General features: G+C 43.7%; 1 protein-coding gene across 1 annotated transcript; it reads left to right on the top strand.

Moving 5' to 3' along the window:
* Positions 1 to 9,232: 9,232 nt before the first annotated feature.
* On the top strand, positions 9,233 to 14,558 carry LOC136456870 (glycerol-3-phosphate 2-O-acyltransferase 6-like). Its single transcript, XM_066456854.1, has 2 exons — positions 9,233 to 9,968; positions 13,424 to 14,558. The coding sequence occupies exons 1-2, from the start codon at positions 9,351 to 9,353 to the stop codon at positions 14,306 to 14,308; spliced, it is 1,503 nt and encodes a 500-aa protein (XP_066312951.1). The 5' UTR covers positions 9,233 to 9,350; the 3' UTR covers positions 14,309 to 14,558.
* The last annotated feature ends 5,551 nt before the right edge of the window (positions 14,559 to 20,109 follow it).

The following is a 20,109-nucleotide window of genomic DNA, read 5'->3' as shown; positions in this document are numbered from 1 at the left end:
ACGTAGTTCACCGGAAAGAAGTTCCTTTGATTCTACAAAGAATATCACATCTGCATTGACTAGGGCTTCCGTAGCGCACCCCCGAACGAATGGGCAGGTCAAACACGCAAACAACATGGTTCTATAGGGCCTCAAGCCTAAGATCTTCAACTGGTTAAACAAGTTTGGCGCTCGATGGGTCGCTGAGCTTCCCGTGGTGCTCTGGAGTCTGAGGACGACCCCCAGCCAGGCCATCGGCTACATGCCATTCTTCATGGTCTACAATTCCAAAGTTGTCCTCCTCGACTGACCTCGACTATGGAGCATCAAGGGTCAGGGCGTACGATGAACAAGGAGCCAAGGCATCCCTTGAGGATGCCATGGACCAGCTGGACGAAGGGTGTAACGTTGCCCTCCTCTGCTCGGACCAAGTACCAGCAGGCATTACAATGATACCATAGCCATCGAGTGCAGGGTCGGGCCTTCAACATCAGAGACCTGGTTCTCTGCCTCATCTAGAGCAACAAGGACCGCCATAAGCTCTCCCCGCCATGGCGCCATGGGAGGGACCATATGTCGTCGTGGAGGTGCTCCGGCCAGGCTCCTACAAGTTGAAGACCATCGACGATGAGGTCTTCGCCAATGTCTGGAACATTGAGCAGCTATGTCATTTTTACCCTTAATAAACACATATTTTCTATTATCAGTTTTGTTATCAAACTCCCCGATCTTTCATGACATCTGAACCCAGCAATGGTAAAGGGTTGGGCCTCACTCGGGAGCCGATATAAGCACATTTATCCAGCAAACATTCTCTATGCCTACCCCTCTTTTCATGTTAAGACCTAGGAGCTAGGTTTGCGGAGAACAAGCTATGAGTATAACTGGTTGGACTGTGGAAAACCTATGTCCCTAGCGGCTATAGTGTCTTTGCTCACCAGTATGATTAGAATTAGCTTACCCACACTCCGAGCTTTTATGACCTTAACGATGAAAAGGGTCGGAGTGCGCTAACCTTTTTATTCAAAAAGGAGAAAAGAGCTAAAAAGTTATTTGCTATAACAAAACCTAAAAGCTTAGTCCATTTGTTACAAGTTTCTCTGTCCTGACTTATCTGCCTAACTAAATTCTTGCGTGGGATGTTCTCATCCTTTATCTTCAGTAGGAAAGTCTTGTCTCAGCAGTTAGCATAAGTGTTTACACCAAAATTTAGAAGAAGGGTCACATGGACTCGAAAACTCCCAAGATCATGTCATCAAGGAATCAATTGCACGATCGGAACTAGCTAATTCGAACGCGAAACTAGAATCGGCTTTCTTTAGATAGCGCCAGCGGATAATGACAAAGGTTATGATCAGCGCCAAGACGAGACATGTTGGACTCTACAAAAAAGAAAAGATTAGAGTCCAAGTTATCTTAAATTAGTAATGTTTTCTCTAGGTTCAAAAATTGTATTGAGTCGTGCTTAGACAGGAGTCATGTACAGGGCCTAGGTATAAATATCAAACCCCGGCTATTGTAAAAAGACAACAATCAATCCAATATATAAGTCATTTACTTTTTCGGCTTTGGCCGCCCCTTAGGAGTAGGAGTAGAGTAGATCTCGACGAATTCTTCAGCAAGTACGGCTGCATCGATCCGATCGACCTCCTACTTTTTGTTGTAAATACCGTCATGGCTTATACCTCTATTCGTATGGCTGCATCGATCCGGTCGACCTCCACTGCGACTCTGGTATAAGTTAGTTATCAATTCTTGCCTAGTTCAAGTATTGCTGCATCGATTCGGTCGACCCTCCACTGCATAAACTAGATCAAGGTCAAGTTATCGGCTCTACTTTAGAATGACAGTCTTTGGTAGATTCATTGAGTTACCGATATTGCTTATTGCTTTCATTATTCATCTAAATTACAGCAATATCACTCTGCCCGATTGGGATTGATCTAGATTGGCATTATATCATGTTTAGCTCATCATTTGTTAATCTAAAACTGATCTAATTTATACATTAAACGATGAGTTATGTTTTATCGGTTGTTTTACATCAATCTTGATCGTGCATAGCGTGCGGTTAAAGCATGTTGCGTCTTGAGTAGATTTATTGGCTAGCGAAAACCGTTCCATAGCCCATTATCATGGCCTATGTGATTCTGCCTCACACCCCACTGTTAGCACCGTGAAGTGGGGATCGTTATTCGGTAGATCTATTCCTAATAAGGCATGACTTTAACTGTGCGTTATACTTAAATCGACTGTTTTAGCCGATATCGAGTGCTTTCACGAGCAGTTCGCATCATGAGACCGTTGAAGTAAAGATAGGTTGAAAGATATGTTAGCCCTATGATCTTATTATTGTATTACGGCGTACATGATTCTGCCTCATGCCCCACTTATATTAATAATGAATTAGGGTCGTTGAGTCTATTGTTATTTCTACGGTCTGCATGATTCTGCCTCATGCCCCACTGGTCATAGCGATAGATGAGATCTAACATGTTTATTAGATTTATCTTTATTAAATGATTAAATGGTGTTGAATTGTTTCTTTATATAAAAAAAGGTTCGGTTGCTTGTAATCATTAGATCAGCATAAACCAATCATTGTGGATATCTTATTGCCATTGATTAATATCTACTCAAATAACGACATTTATCTTGAATGATAACCGATTCTTTTTATACAACCCAATGAGATTTAACCGATTTATTCTCATGAATATGCTGGAATCGACTATTTAGTCGATCTCCTTTCATATCGGCTCTCAGAGCCGCACATTCGGGACTATCTGGCAACACCGGCAAGTTCCGCCCTAAATTATTGATAAGCTTTCTCTCCTTATCAATTACAGGGTCAAATTGACTGGCATGTCTCGGAAAGAGTGCGCATGATCGACCATCCCTACGCTGAAGCTAAGCGGATGTACAGCTCCATCGAGCATACCCTTCCGGCTTGCTGCGTGTATTCTCAGCACGAGACGAAAATTTTGTGTCGACACATGTTTCTGGCACACTCGGTGGGACACCACAATCGTCATAGGCGGTTCACAACAACAACGACATCCTTATGCTGCATTATAAAGATCTACCTAATGAGAAAAAAGATATCATCAACAAAGCTATAGAAGAGTTTTAAGACAAGTATTTGTTGTCCTACACCAAAATACGTGACAACACAATTATAAGGTCCACTGATGTTTTTTAAACTTGTTCCTCCGACGTGACTAGATTATCATAATTGCCGTCGTTAGCCTCTCCGTTGGAGCCTGACACCGACGAGTGCACCTCGGCTTCGCTCTGCGGCTGGTCGCTACTCGCTACTGTATGTTCCGCCTCCATCCCCTTCGTCACCGTCGGTCTACGGCTTCGTCCGCCACCGCTGCGCGCCTCCGCCACGGCCTCCGCCACGACCTTGACGCGTGCTGCTTCAGCGGCATGGCCCACACGATGGACACCACCTCCTTGTTGCTCAGCAAGTCCCACGACACACCGTCCCAAACCCAAAGCAACATTTGGTTTTTGACTAGGCCGCTAGTAGAACTACAAATCTGGCCCAACAGGTTGCATAATCTACGTAATAGCCCAGTCCTCTACTGTGCCTGGCCCATGTAATAATGGAGCAGTCTCAGGCGGATTCCCAAACCTCTCGAAAGGCAAAGGGGCTGCGGTGATTTTCCTTTCCCCGTGTGTTTATTGGGAATGCTTATTCCTCCTGTATGGCATAGCTCGATGTATAGTTCTCCAAAGATCGATTGATCTCAACTGGTGCCAAAATTTTAAAGGGCAGGGAAAATTTGGATTGCAATTCACATCAGCCTGATCCTCCTGAAGGCACACGTGAACCATGAACAGGAAGTGTCGTGGGAAAGACGAAGTAGCCGTTGTACAGTTAATGTTAATATAATGGACTTTGCTGCGGTACCTCCAAATCACTATGGGCCGTTCACTTATTTCGATCGGATGGTCACGACGTACTATTACCTCAAGTAATAGATATATATATATATATGTGTGTATATATGTATATATGTATGTGTGTGTATTATTTTATAAAATATGATAAATAAGGAAAGTTTTAGATATAAAAATGGATTTGATTGATGCATGCGTGATCTCTTACTGATATGGTAAATCTTTTTAATTTTATAACTCTGTAGTTGATATATTTTGATTACCATATTCTTTTTTATGTAACTTTATACACTTAATTTTTGCATGTGTAAGGATTTGCATGTGTACGTGATTGGCGTGTCGTGTGTGTACGCGGCTAGCCTGGTTAGTGTGTGCGTGTGTGGTGAGCGCGTGTGTACATAGTTAGCCTCTGGTTAGTGTGTATGAACGTGTGGTTAGGCTAGTTAGCGTGTGTGTGGTGAGCGTGTCCATGCATGCATGTTAGATGAGTGGTTAGCATGTGTATGAATTTGATCAAGTTTATACAAAATAAATATTTTATAGTTATTCTCATGATACTTACTCAACGTCATAAGTATAAATTTGATCAAGTTTGAATTTATTTTATTTTAATTCAAGTTCGTATAAAAATTATCAAATTCATAGTTTGAATTCATACGAAAATTTATAGTTCAAATTCGGATAGCACCATTTATTCGATTTTAATTCAAACTCATTACGGAGAGGGAAAGAATGGCTTCTGTATCTGCCGTGATTAGTCCGTGATTAGGGGAATCGGCATGCATGTCTTTAAAGGAATCTCCCTCCTGTCATTAGGCGGATGCCGAAGTTTTATTTTGTTTCCGTGGAATTTTTAATTTATTAAGTAATTCATAAAATGTGAAAAATCAATGGCTCAGATTGATTCGAAATATTGTACCTTAGCATTGCCCTAATATAATACCAAAGTGAAAAAATTTGGAGAACACTCGTGTGTTGGAACATAGCCTACATAGGGATGATTATGAAGGGGTTAGTTGTTATGTATCATAAGCTAAATATGGGAGTTTAAGTTACTCCTACGTGTAACTTACACTAATACTACTTCACTCCACGAGATTCCTCTGCCCAGTAGTGGTTGCATCGTTTAGTCAGTGCGTCACTATGCCTCGTGCCTCAATTTCCTGTTAGTTACACCAGCTTACTCGCTTTGCATAATTCCATATGCGTTTAGAACTTACTTGTGCGAAAAGTTAGATGTGAATTCTCATGCCATTTTCTTCACCGCTTTTTTCTTATGATGGTAGACAACTGGTTGTCAAGATGTGTGCCTATTTTTGGCTCATCATCATATTTGCCAATGATGTTGCATTGTTGCTATCGTCAATCAAAAGGGAACACTTCTCCAGATATACACATTTGATGTTTCTCCGACGTAGTTACCAAGATTGCCATTTTGGAAAACACTCTTTAATATGGTAACTTGTGACCTGCCCTGATGTTGACTCTGTTTAGGAAGGTTGCGTTCAAGGACCCGCTGGCTGCTTCTTCTGTACAACATCTATCACTAATCACTCAGCATATTAATGTGTCCATTGAAATACACTTGCATTTTTGTTTTGTAGAATCTTAGGCCCTGTTTAGTTGCATCCCAAAATGCCAAATTTTTCAACATTCTCCGTCACATCGAATCTTTGGACGCATGCATGAAGCATTAAATATAAATAAAAAATAAAACTAATTAAACAGTTTAGACGAAATCCACGAGACGAATCTTTTAAGCCTAATTAGACTATGATTGGACACTAATTGTCAAATAACAATGAAAACGCTACAGTAGTGTTTTGCCAAGAATTTTGTCATCAAACAGTGCCTTAGCTGAAGGCCTGTATTTGGGACCTCCAGTCTGGAAGTCTGTGTGGTACGAAGGATAATAATTTACTTGTGGGTCTTATTACAACAAATTTTCTAGCATTTAAGTCAAACTGTCATCAGTAAATTTGCAACAGTGCGTGCATCAGTACAAAGGGGGCAGTCACATGTATGCACTTTAAACCCTGAAAAATCTGCGTGCATCAGTACAAAGGGACCACCTGTTAATGTTATAGCTAATGGGTAGAGTACCAAGACTGATCAGAGATGGGCCGAGCCCCCAAGGTTTGTTAATTGTTACCTCTTCACCCTATGGTGGAGGTAGAGAGACAGGAGGTAGGAGAAGGCTAATTGATTTCTTGACTCCTTTGGAATACAAAGGATTGTTTCTTAAGACACCAGACTAGGAGAATGGGCAATAACTTTTTAACATATTCGGCCGACACAATTGCTACAATTCTTTAGTGACCGGCTAAGAAACTGGACATGATCTTTTCAGCCTGATTCAGGCTCCTCTGGCACCTTGTGTTTCTTGTCTCAGCGGGAGTAGTTCCTGGTTCCCGCCCCACAAACAGTTGAATTATTGATTATTGTTGTCAGGAGAGCAGGATGTAATAAATCTTTTTCTAGTTCTAGCTTTCCAGTCTCCCTCGGCGTTCTTAAGAAGCAAAAGTCGATACGTCCAAGGGTATTTTTGTTCGTCTAGTAGCTACTAAATTAGTAGATTTTAGTTACTTTAGTAACTTTTCAACTAAACACTATGACTAAAAACTGTTAAAAGGGTTTTAGTCATCTCTAGTAACTCTGGAGTTACTAAAAGTGACTAAACCATTTAGTAGCTACTAAAGTTTAGTAGCTCGAACCAAACACCCCCTAATAAGGCTGTGTTTAGTTCCCAAAAAGTGCTACAGTAGCTATCACATCGAATCTTATGGTACGTACATGGAGTATTAAATGTAGATGAAAAAAACTAATTGCACAATTTGGTTAAAAATCGCGAGACGAACATTTTGAGCCTAATTAATCCATGATTTAACATTAATTGTCAAATAAAAATAAAAGTATTACGGTAGCCAAATTTCACGAAAACACTGCCTAAATAAATTTGTGTCGCCCAACAACTATGTCATGCTAACAGTGACGTATAACAAGTCACAGGTCACCATTTAATGAACAGCTCTGTCAGCATCAGCATGCGTTGGAATCTAGGTTCGCCTGAGCTTATTCGGCCCTACTTTTCAGCAATGAAACAATGGCTCTGTTCGTTTAGTTTATAAGACAGAATCAACTCTACTTTTTCAGCTATAGAATAGTGTTTTTCTCTAACAATAAATCGGTCCTATAAATCAGCCGTAGCAGCAATAAGTCTTGCCGAACAGAGCCTCTCACAACATTTCAGCATTGTTTTCTTGAGAATAAAAATCAGAATTGATTGAGTAATGCTAAACAATAGTTGATCCTTGAAGCTTCTATCAAAGACAGGTAAGTGTTGATATATACATAGGAGTAGTATATATCCTCTCTTCATACAGTACCTGTCTTAATTTTGTCACGTCCCAAAAAAAAACGAACAATGCTGAATCTTCCGTGTCCCAAGGTTTCGTTACCCTGTTTACTAGGACAGTTCTGAGGCCTAAAAGTTTGCTGCTTCTCGCCTTCGCCTGTTGGACGTGGGAAAGTTCCGTGAACAGCACTGCGTCCAGTCCATGTCTCCGTCACGTTTGCGCCTGTTTAGTTCCACCGAGGGCCCGATCTCACCCAAAATTCAAAAATTTTCAAGATTCTTCGTCACATCAAATCTTGCGGTACATGCATGGAGCTTTAAATGTAGAAGCTTTAAATGTAGATAAAAAAGTAATTAATTGTACAGTTTGCCTGTAATTGGCGAGACGAATCTTTTAAGCCTAAATAGTCCATAATTAGACAATTTTTACCAAATACAAACAAAAGTGCTACAGTAGCCAAAAGCCAAAAATTTTCACATCTAAACGGGCCGAATTTCCAACTTTGACACTATGCAAAAAGAAGATTCTCCGTCATATCAAACTTGCGGTATATGCATGGAGTACTAAATGTTGACGAAATCAAAAACTAATTGCACAGTTTGGTTGTACTTTGCGAGACAAACGTTTTGAGCCTAATTAGTCAACGATTGAATAATTATTACCAAATAAAAACAAAACAATACTGTAGACAAACGTTTTAAGTCTAATTAGTTAACGATTGGATAATTATTACCAAATAAAAACAAAACGACACTGACGGTTCGGCCGAACTAAACGTGGCCTTGTTTGCTGCTACTACTGCTATACAACCTTACGTAACCCGAAGAGCGTGATTAATTCTGATACGTGAGCTGTAACTGCGGTTGGTCATCACTTATCTGTTGTGGTTTAAGCTACGTTTAGTTCGCGAAATGAAAATTTTTGGATGTCACATCGGATGTTTCGGAGGATGTCGGAAGGGGTTTTCGAATACTAATAAAAAACTAATTACATAACTCGTCTGGAAACCGCAAGATGAATTTATTAAGCCTAAGTAATCCGTCATTAGCGCATGTTAGTTACTGTAGCACTTATGGCTAATCATGGACTAATTAGTCTTAGAACATTCGTCTCATGATTTTTAATCAAACTGTGTAATTAGTTTTTTTTCGTCAATATTTAATACTCTATGTATGTGCCGTAAAATTTGATGTAATAGTTTAAGGTGAAAATTTTTAAGAACAAACCAGGCCTGAGTTGTTGAGTAGTGAGCGAGACTGATCCACGGCGAGGCATGTCGGCGAGCGGCGACGCAAATCAATGAGCAGACGCTCCATAAACTTCCCAACCAACTATTCCGACGCGATTAAAGCCGCTGCCCTAGTGCCTTCTCCCCCTTCGACTGTCGCGCACGCTCCATGCTGCAACCGCGATTACGTCTCTTGCGGGCTTTATAGTAGGAGAAAAAAATAACATCGTAAATGTGGATGGATCCACGCACGGGAAAAGGGAATTGTGGACAGGTCAGGCCAGATATGACGCGGGCCGCGACACAGCTGTCCGTCTGGCCGCCTCATAAATTCAAACATGTTGGTGAGAAAACACAAAACACACGAGATAGCGCAACAGCTTCATTTACCTGGCGCGGCCTACAGCGTGCTCGGCTTGCATTGGACTAACCCAAGCGAGAAGTTTGTATTGCTGCATCGCCTAGCTAACCTCCTCGCGCACGTACCCAAACGAGGAACGATGCACTCCACTGCTCCAGTCCAGTGGTCAGTGGAGCACCGCACAGGCACAGCCATTGCTCTCTAGAAGTAATGGCCACTCAAGTTAGCTGCGAGGGAAGGTTGCCTGGCATTGCAACTGCAATTGCAATTATACACCGTCGTGGCTAGGGGCTGGGGCTGCTGGCCTGCAATGCAAAGCCTCCCCATCCATCCGCATCCATACTCCCCCGGGCCGTCACCACCAACCTCGCGTCGCGTATATTAACTCCACCTCGCCGCCCCACTCCACTCCACTGCCAACTCGCAGCAGCAGTCTCTCCTCTGCTCCCACTCCTTCTCTGGGGCCTGGCCTGGCAGTGAGATCGAGCCTCCATCGAGCACTAGCGAAGACATCAAGATGGTGGCGTCTCGCAGGTTCAAGCCCATCGAGGAGTGCTGCTCGGAGGGGCGGTCGGAGCAGACGGTGGCCGCCGACCTGGACGGCACGCTGCTCATCTCCCGGAGTGCGTTCCCCTTCTACCTGCTCGTGGCGCTGGAGGCCGGGAGCGTCCTCCGCGCCGCGCTGCTGCTCCTGTCCGTGCCCTTCGTCTACGTCACCTACATCTTCTTCTCCGAGTCCCTGGCCATCAGCACGCTCGTCTACATATCCGTCGCGGGGCTCAAGGTGCGCAGCATCGAGATGGTGGCGCGGTCCGTGCTCCCCAGGTTCTACGCGGGCGACGTGCACCCGGAGAGCTGGAGGGTGTTCAGCTCCTTCGGCAAGCGCTACATCATCACGGCCAGCCCCAGGATCATGGTCGAACCCTTCGCCAGGGCCTTCCTCGGCGCCGACAAGGTCGTCGGGACCGAGCTCGAGGTCGGCAAGAACGGCAAGGCCACGGGGTTCATGGTCAAGCCCGGCGTGCTCGTCGGCGACCACAAGAAGAAGGCCGTCGTCAAGGAGCTGGGCGACGCGCTGCCCGACGTCGGCATGGGGGATAGGGAGACCGACTTCGACTTCATGTCCATCTGCAAGGTATGACGTACTACTCCGATCCACTGGCTCAACTATACTTTAGCTCTTAATTTTGGAACTGATACTTCAAATGCCTGATGGCTTGTTGAATGGGTAACGTTGGACGTACGTTGTTTTCTGATAATCTGATCTCGTCGATGCATTAGTATTTGTTAGCACCCAGATTTGCAACTACTACAGGCTATTTAGGCATGAGCAGGCAACACGGAACATATCGGGTAGTTGATGCAGGTTGGAATTGAAGTACGGTAGAAACAACACCCAACTGTTTCACAATTTAGGTAACATCTGAGTATCTGACCGCTAATTAAATGACACTCGTTAAGTTTTTCATCTGCCTCAACTTAAGGCCACCCAGATTGGACTTTATACGGCGTCGTCAACGCTAATTTGCAAATAGCTCTCTATACGAGACTTAGAAATAATAAACTTTATTGTAGGGTTACGTGAGCGGTGAGAGAACTCTTTCTTAAGAGATCGTGCTACACTAACTTGTTATTTAATCTCTCTCATGATAGCAATAGAATTATTAGTAGACCAGCTATTTGGAAACATTGGAGACGGACTAAGAGTTAAGACGCACTTGTAAATTTGGTCTGACTGACTACGATAGCTAGTAGCACCATCTAGACTGAGGATTTGTTTACTCTGACTATAGCTAGTAGGAGCATACTAGGCCGCGTTTAGTTCGCGGCAGAATCGGCGCCGCCGGAATTCGCCGGAACTGTTCCGGCACTGTAGCGCACTGTAGCATTTCGTTTGTATTTGGTAATAATTGTCCCATCGTTGACTAATTAGGCTCAAAACGTTCGTCTCGCAAAGTACAACCAAACTGTGCAATTAGTTTTTGATTTCGTCAACATTTAGTACTCCATGCATGTACCACAAATTTGATGTGACGGGGAATCTTCTTTTTGCATAGTGCCAAATTCTGGAAAATGGGGGAACTAAACAAGGCCCTAGTAGAGCATAGTAGCACATTTGGCTGAGTTTAGTTCCTAAAAAGTTTTTCAAAAAGTGCTATAGCCATCACATCGAATCTTGCGATACGTGCATAGAGCATTAAACGTAGACGAAAAAGAACTAATTGTACAGTTTGGTTGGAAATGACGAGACGAACGTTTTGAGCTTAATTAGTCCATGATTGAACACTAATTGCTAATAAAAACGAAAGTGCTACAATAGCTAAATTCCCAAATTTCGCGAACTAAACACAGCCAAAGAAATCTGGTAGTATGCTAAATCCAGGTATATATAGGCCCTGTTTATATCCAGCGTGTAAAGCATTGGACGTTCCATCGGATGTTACACGGGGTGTCACATGGAGTGGTCGGATACTAATAAAAAATAAATTACAGAATCCACGAGTAAACCGCGAGACGAATTTATTAAGCCTAATTAATTCATCATTAGCATATGTATGTAATTGTAACACTTTATTATCAAATTATATACTAATTAGGCTTAAAAAGTTGATCTTGAAAATTAATTGTAAACTATATAATTAGTTATTTTTTAGTCTATATTTAATACTTTGTGTATGTGTCCAAAATTCGAGGAGACAGGGGAAACAAGGGCGTAGTATCATCGTAGGCATCGTCGCCCTGCTGTGCTGCTGTACTTCACTAGCTGCTGATAGTTTCTGCCATTGATAAGGCCCCGTTTAATTTCTCCCCTTGAAGTTTACTCTCTTATCATATTGTATGTTTAGAGATATGGAGTATTAAATATAGATTAAAAAAATAATTAATTATATAGATCGTGACTACACTACGAGACGATTTTTTAAGCCTAATTAGTCTATGATTTGATAATGAAGTGCTATCGTAAACATGTGCTAATGATGGATTAATTAGGCTTAATAAATTCGTCTCGTGGATTATTGAGGACTGGTATAATTTGTTTTATTATTAGTATTTGAACACTTTCATGTGACACCCGATGCGACATCTTTAAGCTTTAGCTTCTGGATTTAAATACCACATAAGTCGGTTGAAGCTGATTCGTTATGAGAGAAAAACATGGTATTCTAGTTGATAAGGCTGATAGGTTCAAGCCGATTTGTTTTCTATTTTTCTCAAGAATTCAGATACAGTACATGCATGCCATCATCCTGAGAGCCCGTTTGGCACGGCTCGCAGCGGCTCTGGTTTATCTGACAAAAACACGGTAAAGTATGAGAGAGAAAGTCGGCTTTTGCTACAGTGTTAGTACAGTATTTTGTCAGTAAGCCTAGGCCGCTGCTGCGAGCCATGCCAAAGAGACCCTTAATCGTACCCTGATAACTCAGGGTGGTTGTGAGTTGTCACAACATGAGCAACCAGATTGAGGTCTTAGATAACGTCATGCCACCACCGGTTGACACGTTACGTTTGACAGCGCAAAGTGGACGCCGGGAAAGGGGATCACCGGTTTCACTGGCGGAGTGGCGGCTGGCCCGGGCGGATTGAAGGCGCATCCGTTCGGCGTCGTCCCGTCTCCATTTACGGTTGTTTGGTGGAGAATTCATGGCGTCCTGTCCGGTGGAGAATTCATGGCGTCCTGTCCCCGGGCGCAATGAAGACCAACCCTGCTGGCTGGCGCGTGAAGCATGAAAGCTGGAGCTGAGCGTGCCAGATCTATGACTGCCGCTTCGTTTCTTTTTTTCTTCTTCCATCCATCGTCGTCCGGCCGGCCGGCTTTGCACCGGAGTAAATTCGGTGCTGGCACTGTTCGTCCTGGGACCGTCGTCGTGGCGCTGTCCGTGTGCTGCCAGTCTAACTACCAGGACAGTTGGCCTTGTTTAGATTGCAAAAAATTTTGTAATATGCACACTGCAGCACTGTTTCGTTTGTATTTGACAAACTTTATCTAATCATAGACTAACTAGGCTCAAAAGATTCATCTCGTGATTTACAACCCAAACTGTGTAATTAGTTATTTTTTTTACCTACATTTAATGCTACATGCATGCGTTCCAAAGATTAATGTGATGAGAGAGAGTGAAAAAACTTGGAATTTGGAGGTGATCTAAACAAGGCCTAGGACTAGTGGATGCTGCTGGTTCCCACCTCCTAAAGTTAATTGCACGGATCGAGATTAATCTGCGAAACGAATCCGTTAAGTATAATTAATTCATAATTTGATAATGTAGTACTATAGTAAACATACACCGATGATGAATTAATTAGGTTTAATAGATTTGTCTCGTGAATTAGTCATAACTGTAATTAGTTTTATGATTATCTCATATTTAGTTCTTTTAATTAGTATTTGAAACACCCGATATGACACCACGTAAACTTCATGAATCCATACACCCCGCGGCCTGTTGTCGCACTGAACAAATGGTAAAAAATAATGTCCATACTGATCGAAAATTACTAGTACGTACACTGAGTTATGTACACAGTACACTTGTTGACTGTTATGTACTACGATGACAACGTGCGTAATGTGGGTGCGTGGCTGTGCAGGAGGCGTATCTGGTGACGTCGAGGAAGTACAGACCGGTGCCCAAGAACCAGCTGCTGAGCCCGCTGATCCTACACGACGGTCGCCTCGTGCAGCGCCCGACGCCGCTCGTCGCGCTCGTCGCCTTCCTCTGGATGCCGTTCGGCTTCGCGCTCGCGCTCATGCGCGTGTACATCAACCTGCCGCTGCCCGAGCGCATCGTCTACTACACCTACAAGCTCATGGGCATCAGGCTCATCGTCAAGGGCAACCCGCCGCCCCCGCCCAAGAAGGGCCACCCGGGCGTCCTCTTCGTCTGCAACCACCGCACCGTGCTCGACCCCATCGAGGTCGCCGTGGCGCTGCGCCGCAAGGTCAGCTGCGTCACCTACAGCATCTCCAAGTTCTCCGAGCTCATCTCGCCCATCAAGGCCGTCGCGCTGTCGCGGGAGCGCGACAAGGACGCCGAGAACATCCGCCGCCTGCTGGAGGAGGGCGACCTGGTGATCTGCCCCGAGGGCACCACCTGCCGCGAGCCCTTCCTGCTGCGGTTCAGCGCGCTCTTCGCCGAGCTCACCGACCGCATCGTGCCGGTGGCGATCAACACCAAGGAGAGCATGTTCCACGGCTCCACCGTGCGCGGGTTCAAGCTCATGGACCCTTACTTCTTCTTCATGAACCCGCGGCCGACGTACGAGATCACGTTCCTGACCCAGCTCCCCAAGGACCTCACATGCAGCGGCGGCAAGTCGCCCATCGAGGTGGCCAACTACATCCAGAAGACGCTCAGCGGACAGCTTGGCTTCGAGTGCACCACCATCACGCGCAAGGAGAAGTACGGCATACTCGCTGGCACCGACGGCCGTGTCCCGTCCAAGAACAAGGACAAGGAGAAGGAGAAGAACTAACGGCCAAAGTCGCTGTGCCCAGCACACTGCATGCCGTTTACTGCTCAAATTTATTCCAATTAATTGCTCCTTGTCGAGAAGTAGGCCATTTACTCATTGTTTTTAAAAGGACCATGTGATGTGGGCCGTGTACTACTACAAGCCTTGATGATCACATAATTATCTACAAGTTCTTCCTTTTCGGAAGACGGACGGAAGTGTTGTTAGGCCCGTCTTAATACAAAGTATCATCACACATAGTTTTCAAGAATACTACATTAGTTTTACACATTTCGGTTGATGAATGAAACAACCCCTCTCAGTGATTTCATCTCACAATTTATAGATCAGTGCAACATTTAGTTGTTATATATATGGTGCTATGATTATATAATATATAGTAAACATGCAATTGCATATATTTTTTTAATATGGTCATGTTCGTTTCTCTTATAATCCGTACTTTTCAGTTTATTTTCAGACGGAACAGTATTTCAGCTTATTTTTTCAACGAAACGAACGTAACCTATATAGTATATGCAATTGCTTTTTCTTTTTTCTTTTTTTTCTTTCACGCGGAAGGTACATTTCACATAAAGTTTTCACACTGAATATGCAGAACCAGAAGCTTTCACACGCTAATATCATGTTTACCTAGAGGCACAGGCAATTTACCAATGTAGGAAATTTGTTTTTCTTTTCTAAAGAAAATAAGAACCGACAAAGGAGAGTTGTCTTGCTTCAGCTTGGCCACTTTTTTCGAGTAGTGTCGGGATCGGGCGGACCGCCAAGAGAAAAAAAGAAGAATGTCAACCTCCTCGTGACTACTAGCAATACGGATATGGTAACCTTCCTAATATACTTTCAGTGTTTTAATCTCAAAGTTGATGGGTTTATAAGTGGAATGGGACACATACTTATGTTCATGGTGTTGGCACGGTAGATCTGAAGTTTATTTCGGAGAAGATCAAGTAGCTGAAGAACGTACAGCATGTTCCTACTATACGTAAGAACCTTGTCAGTGCCTCCCTTCTTTTGAGAGACGGTTTATGGTAATGTTACAGTCCAATAAAGTAGTACTCCCTCTGTCCCATAATATTGGACGTTTTAAAGGTCAAAATTTGTCTCATAAAGCATGACGCTAGACGGTTTTCAACAACCGTGACCTAAAATATAAGACTCATTCGTTCTTTAGGTAGTGTTACAGGCAAAGAGTTCAATACCTATTTTTGATCTTCTCCAACAACAAGACCCAAAAGACAACCCTTTTACAAATGGGTCTCCTGGAGAGAGGATACTCAGATTTGGGTATGCCTCTCCTGGCATCCCAAAATGGGTCTTCCATATAGGTACTATGTTGGAGACTATAGGTATTGTATTGAGACTCATTTTAGGTTTAGGTTCCGTAATAGGTCTCATATTGGAGACAGCCTTATAGCCAATCATATAGGTTCCACCCTAAGCCAACCATCTCATCAGTCCGTCCATCTCCGGCTCAGCACTCCTTTTCGTCACGAGAGATGAATATAGGCCTTGTTTAGTTTCTTCCTTAAAATTTTACACCCTATCACATCGAATGTTTAGACACATGCATAGAGTATTAAATATAGACTAAAAAATAACTAATTGCACAGATTGCGACTACTCTGCGAGACGAATCTTTTAAGCCTAATTAGTTCATGATTTGATAATAAAGTGCTACAGTAACATATGTGCTAATGATGGATTAATTAGGTTTGATAAACTCGTCTCCCATTTTACCGACGGATTATGTAATTTTTTTTATTAGTATATGAACACTCATACGACATCACATGTAACATCCGATCTGACACCTCAAAACTTTATGCCATGGATCTAAACACCACCATAAAAGGGGGGGAATCAGAGTTGGGGGTGCTGTGGTGGTGCTCAGCGCTGCCCCTGAGATCGGTGAAAGGTCCTTGTTTGGTTTTGGTAATTGAGTGACAACTTAGGTGGACTAATTGTGTTTATGTGAGATATACAGGTGATTAGTCCACAGGTACATGTGTGTGAGCAATATATACCATGAAGGTAAAAATAGCTTGGAAATGTTGCAAAGCTCACACATGTGATGATGAAGGAGCTTAAATGCACTATGAGACATGACATTGAGTCATGTGATCAAGGTGGAGAAGATCAAGACAAGACTTGTCTTGATGGATCGGTTGTAAGCGTGAAGGGCAAGTCGAAGGCTTTGGAGTGATGGACCGCGTGGCGGTGAAGCTTGAGCAAGACTTGGCACCGATGGACGATGGCAACGGTGAAGAGCAAGTAAAGTTAAGATCGATGAACCAATATGATCATGTGATGATATGAAGTGGATCATATCATTGTTGATCGTGTTGGTGCATGTGTTGCATCGACATTGAAGGAGATGGAATGGAATGCGCAAGGCAAAGGTATAACCTAGGGCATTTCATTTCATCGGTCATAGGTGTGTAGAGAAGTTTATGATCGGGTTTAGGATAGATGGCCTATACTATCAAGAGAGGCAAACTTGTTTGCATATCGGTCATCTAGTGCCACTCGAGTGATCTAACTTTGCATTGTCGCTAGGATCGAGTGGACGTGGCAAGTTGAGTGGCTAACATCCTTTGGGAAATGATTGTGAAAATGCTAACACACAAACACATGATAGTGTACACTTGGTGGTGTTGGCACATTTACAAAGGAGGTGGTGGGATTCGGCGCTTTCGGGAAAATGGAATGCCTATTTTCTATTGCGCCGGATGCAAATTCTTGTGGTTAGCACACTTGAGAAAAGGTGAAGAGAATGGAGGAGATGCCAGCGTTGATCAACTGACCGGACGCTGGATCTGCATGCACCGGACGCTGGCAGGCTACGTAAGGTCAGGCTAACGTACGTTGACGTAGAAGCTGGAGTGTGACCGGACGCTGGCTGCGTCCGATCAAGTGTGACCAGACGCGTCCGGTCGAGGTCGGTACCTTACTGGAAATGACCGGACGCTGAGGGTTCAGCGTCCGGTCAGTTGAAGCTGCTGTGTCTGGTCAGGTCAAGTGACCGTTAGAATCGGGACACGTGGTCGTCTACGGGCGACCGGACGCTGAGGTCCAGCGTCCGGTCAACACGACCGGAGTGTCCGGTCGGCCCGACCGTTGCCCAGTGAAGGGGTAACGGCTAGTTTAGCCCTTGGGGCTATAAATAGAAGTGGCCTTCGGCCATGGCTGGTGCTGAGCACCTCAAGGGACTTAGTGTCCATGCTTGTGAGTGCTTGGGAGCCCTCCATCACACATATACTTGATAGTGATCATTCGATTGTGTGAGTGAGCGATTCTAGTGCGATTGCATCGTGAGGTTGCATCGAGTGGCACTAGGTGATCGAGTTGCAAGCCGGTGGTGCTTGTTACTCTTAGAGGTTGCCACCTCCTAGATGGCTTGGTGGTGGTCTCCGTCGAAGCGTGCAAGAAGCTTGTGCGGCGCTCCGGAGAAGTGCTTGTGAGGGGCATTGTGCTCGCCCCGCGGGAGCCGCGAAAGAGCAACTCTAGTAAAGCGTGTCATTAAGCTACCCTCACTCAAGGAGTAGGTTCTTGCGGCGCCCGACGTGCGGACTTAGCGGGTGATGCTAATTAGCCGCCGAACCACCAAGTGAGCGGTCGACACAACGGGGACTAGCGTGTTGACAAACACGTGAACCTCGGGAGAAAAATCATCGTGTCAACCTTGTTCTTCCCGTTGGTTTGCATCCCCATTACACAAGCTTGCATTTACTTTTATACATATTAAGCTTGTGTAGTTGCTCTTGTAATTAGATAGCTTGTGTAGCTTGCTAATTACCTTATTGCTTGTATAGCATAGAAGTAGCTCCCTTGCGTGGCTAATTTGGTTTTAGTAACCTCGTTAGTCACATTGCTTAGTTTGTGTAGCTAAGTATTTGCGCTCTCTAATTAGGCATTGGTTGCCTTGTTATTGAGCATTGCTAGTGAGCATCGTTAGCTTTGTGCTTTTGCTTACTAGCATGTGTAGGAGCTTCCCTTGTTGCTTAAAGTACTAGTGGCATAGGTTTGTGTAACCTTGCTCCTAGAATTGTTTAGGAGAGCTCTAACTAGCCCGGCACCTTTGTTGCATAATTGTTATCTTTGCAAGGTGCTAGTGAACATATATAGTGGGGTATAGTCTTGGCTAGACCGATAGTTTTAATTCCGCATTTGTATCGGTTAGCTGACGCGATTAAGTTTTAGAAAAGACTATTCACCCCCCCTCTAGTCGCCATCTCGACCCTTCAACCGGGCTTGTTGTCAATCAATCAGAAACGTAGCAGCTCATAGGGGCACGCAGGTCTTTCATCCTCAACATTGATCTACGTGATGAATTCTAAAAAGTCTTGCTTACTAAGACAGAGGAAGTAGTGTCGAAGCATAGACAATTTATTGGTAAATGCTTTGACATAAGGGTGGAGGCTTGTTCCTCTTTTCTTTAACATTTTTTTGTAATAAGTCAGTGAATCATATTTATAGCACGGTTAATGATAATGCAAATGTTTGGCACTCTTGCATGTCATGTTAACTTTGGTTTGATGTCATGAACTCATGATTGTCTAGCATGAGTTTAATCCGCATTTCACTATTGCCACAGGTCCTTGGTTTCATAGTCGTGTGCAACCAAAGCAACCTCGAAAGCCTCGCAAGGCAGCGGAGGAGAGAAACTTGACACCTCTAGAACTCGTACATTCTGAGCTATGTGAGATGAATGGTGTGTTGACAAAAAGTGGAAGAGATATTTGATGACTTTAATTGATGATGCGACTAGATTTTTGCTATGTTTACTTGCTTAAATCTAAGGATGAAACGCTAGACTACTTTAAAATCTATAAGGCTGAAGTTGAGAACCAACTAGAGAGAAAGATTAAGAGTTTAAGGTCAGATCATGATAGGTGACTATTTTCTCATATTGTTTGATGAATTATGTGAGGAACATGGTATTATTTATGAGAGTACGCCTCCTTATTCGCCTGAATCAATTGGGATTGCTATCAGAAAAAGCGCACGCTGACTGACTTGGTGAGCGTCATATTAGACACTGCTGGTTTATCTAAGGCATGCTGGAGCAACAAAATAACTCCGTCTCTCTCAATTGACAGTTTTATGGAGATGAGGGATGAGATTAGACTAGAGATGCTCTAAGGATCCAAACACCCCCGTTAGCCCTACCGCTTGTGTGTACATAGCAAGAGACGAGAGAGACATAATACACACCCTCCATCCTTCGGCACTCATTTAAGATAGGTTTCATACTTGTATATGCAAAGTAAAAAGCTCCATTGCTCTGTCGATTCATTAGACCTGAATAAAAGTACACAAACCGATCCATCTACCCAAAAGTACACGGGTACAACCATATGACGCCGGGTATCCTACAAACCTAACAGTTTAACGAAGAGGGGGAACGAAGAAAACCATACGACTTTGGCAAGCAGAGAGGCACATAGTTTGAAATGGCTGCGTGGCGAGACGGCTTGGAGCGGGACAAGGAGACGACAGCAGCACGGCTCGGATGGTGCGATGCTAGTCTAGAGATGGTGGCGTGGCTCGGCACGGCCCCGGAGGAAAGGGCTGCGACGGCTATGGAGGCGTCAGAAGAGGAAAGAAGAAAGAGATGAGGTGTGTTGCGGTTTCAACATAGGAAAAGATAAGGAGAGTGAAGAAGAAAAGAAAAAATAAAGATATTATGGAATATTTCACCCTTTTCACTAATCCGGAGAAACTGTTTTGCCATACTTATTTTTTATCAAGTGAAGTTGGAGCTAAAAAAACTATTTTATCAGAGAAGTTGTTTTGCC

The sequence above is a fragment of the Miscanthus floridulus genome, chromosome 6 (genome assembly GCF_019320115.1).
Source record: "Miscanthus floridulus cultivar M001 chromosome 6, ASM1932011v1, whole genome shotgun sequence".
Taxonomy (NCBI): domain Eukaryota; kingdom Viridiplantae; phylum Streptophyta; class Magnoliopsida; order Poales; family Poaceae; genus Miscanthus; species Miscanthus floridulus.
Note: the sequence above shows the minus strand (reverse complement) of the source record. Positions and strands in the feature narration are given on the sequence as shown.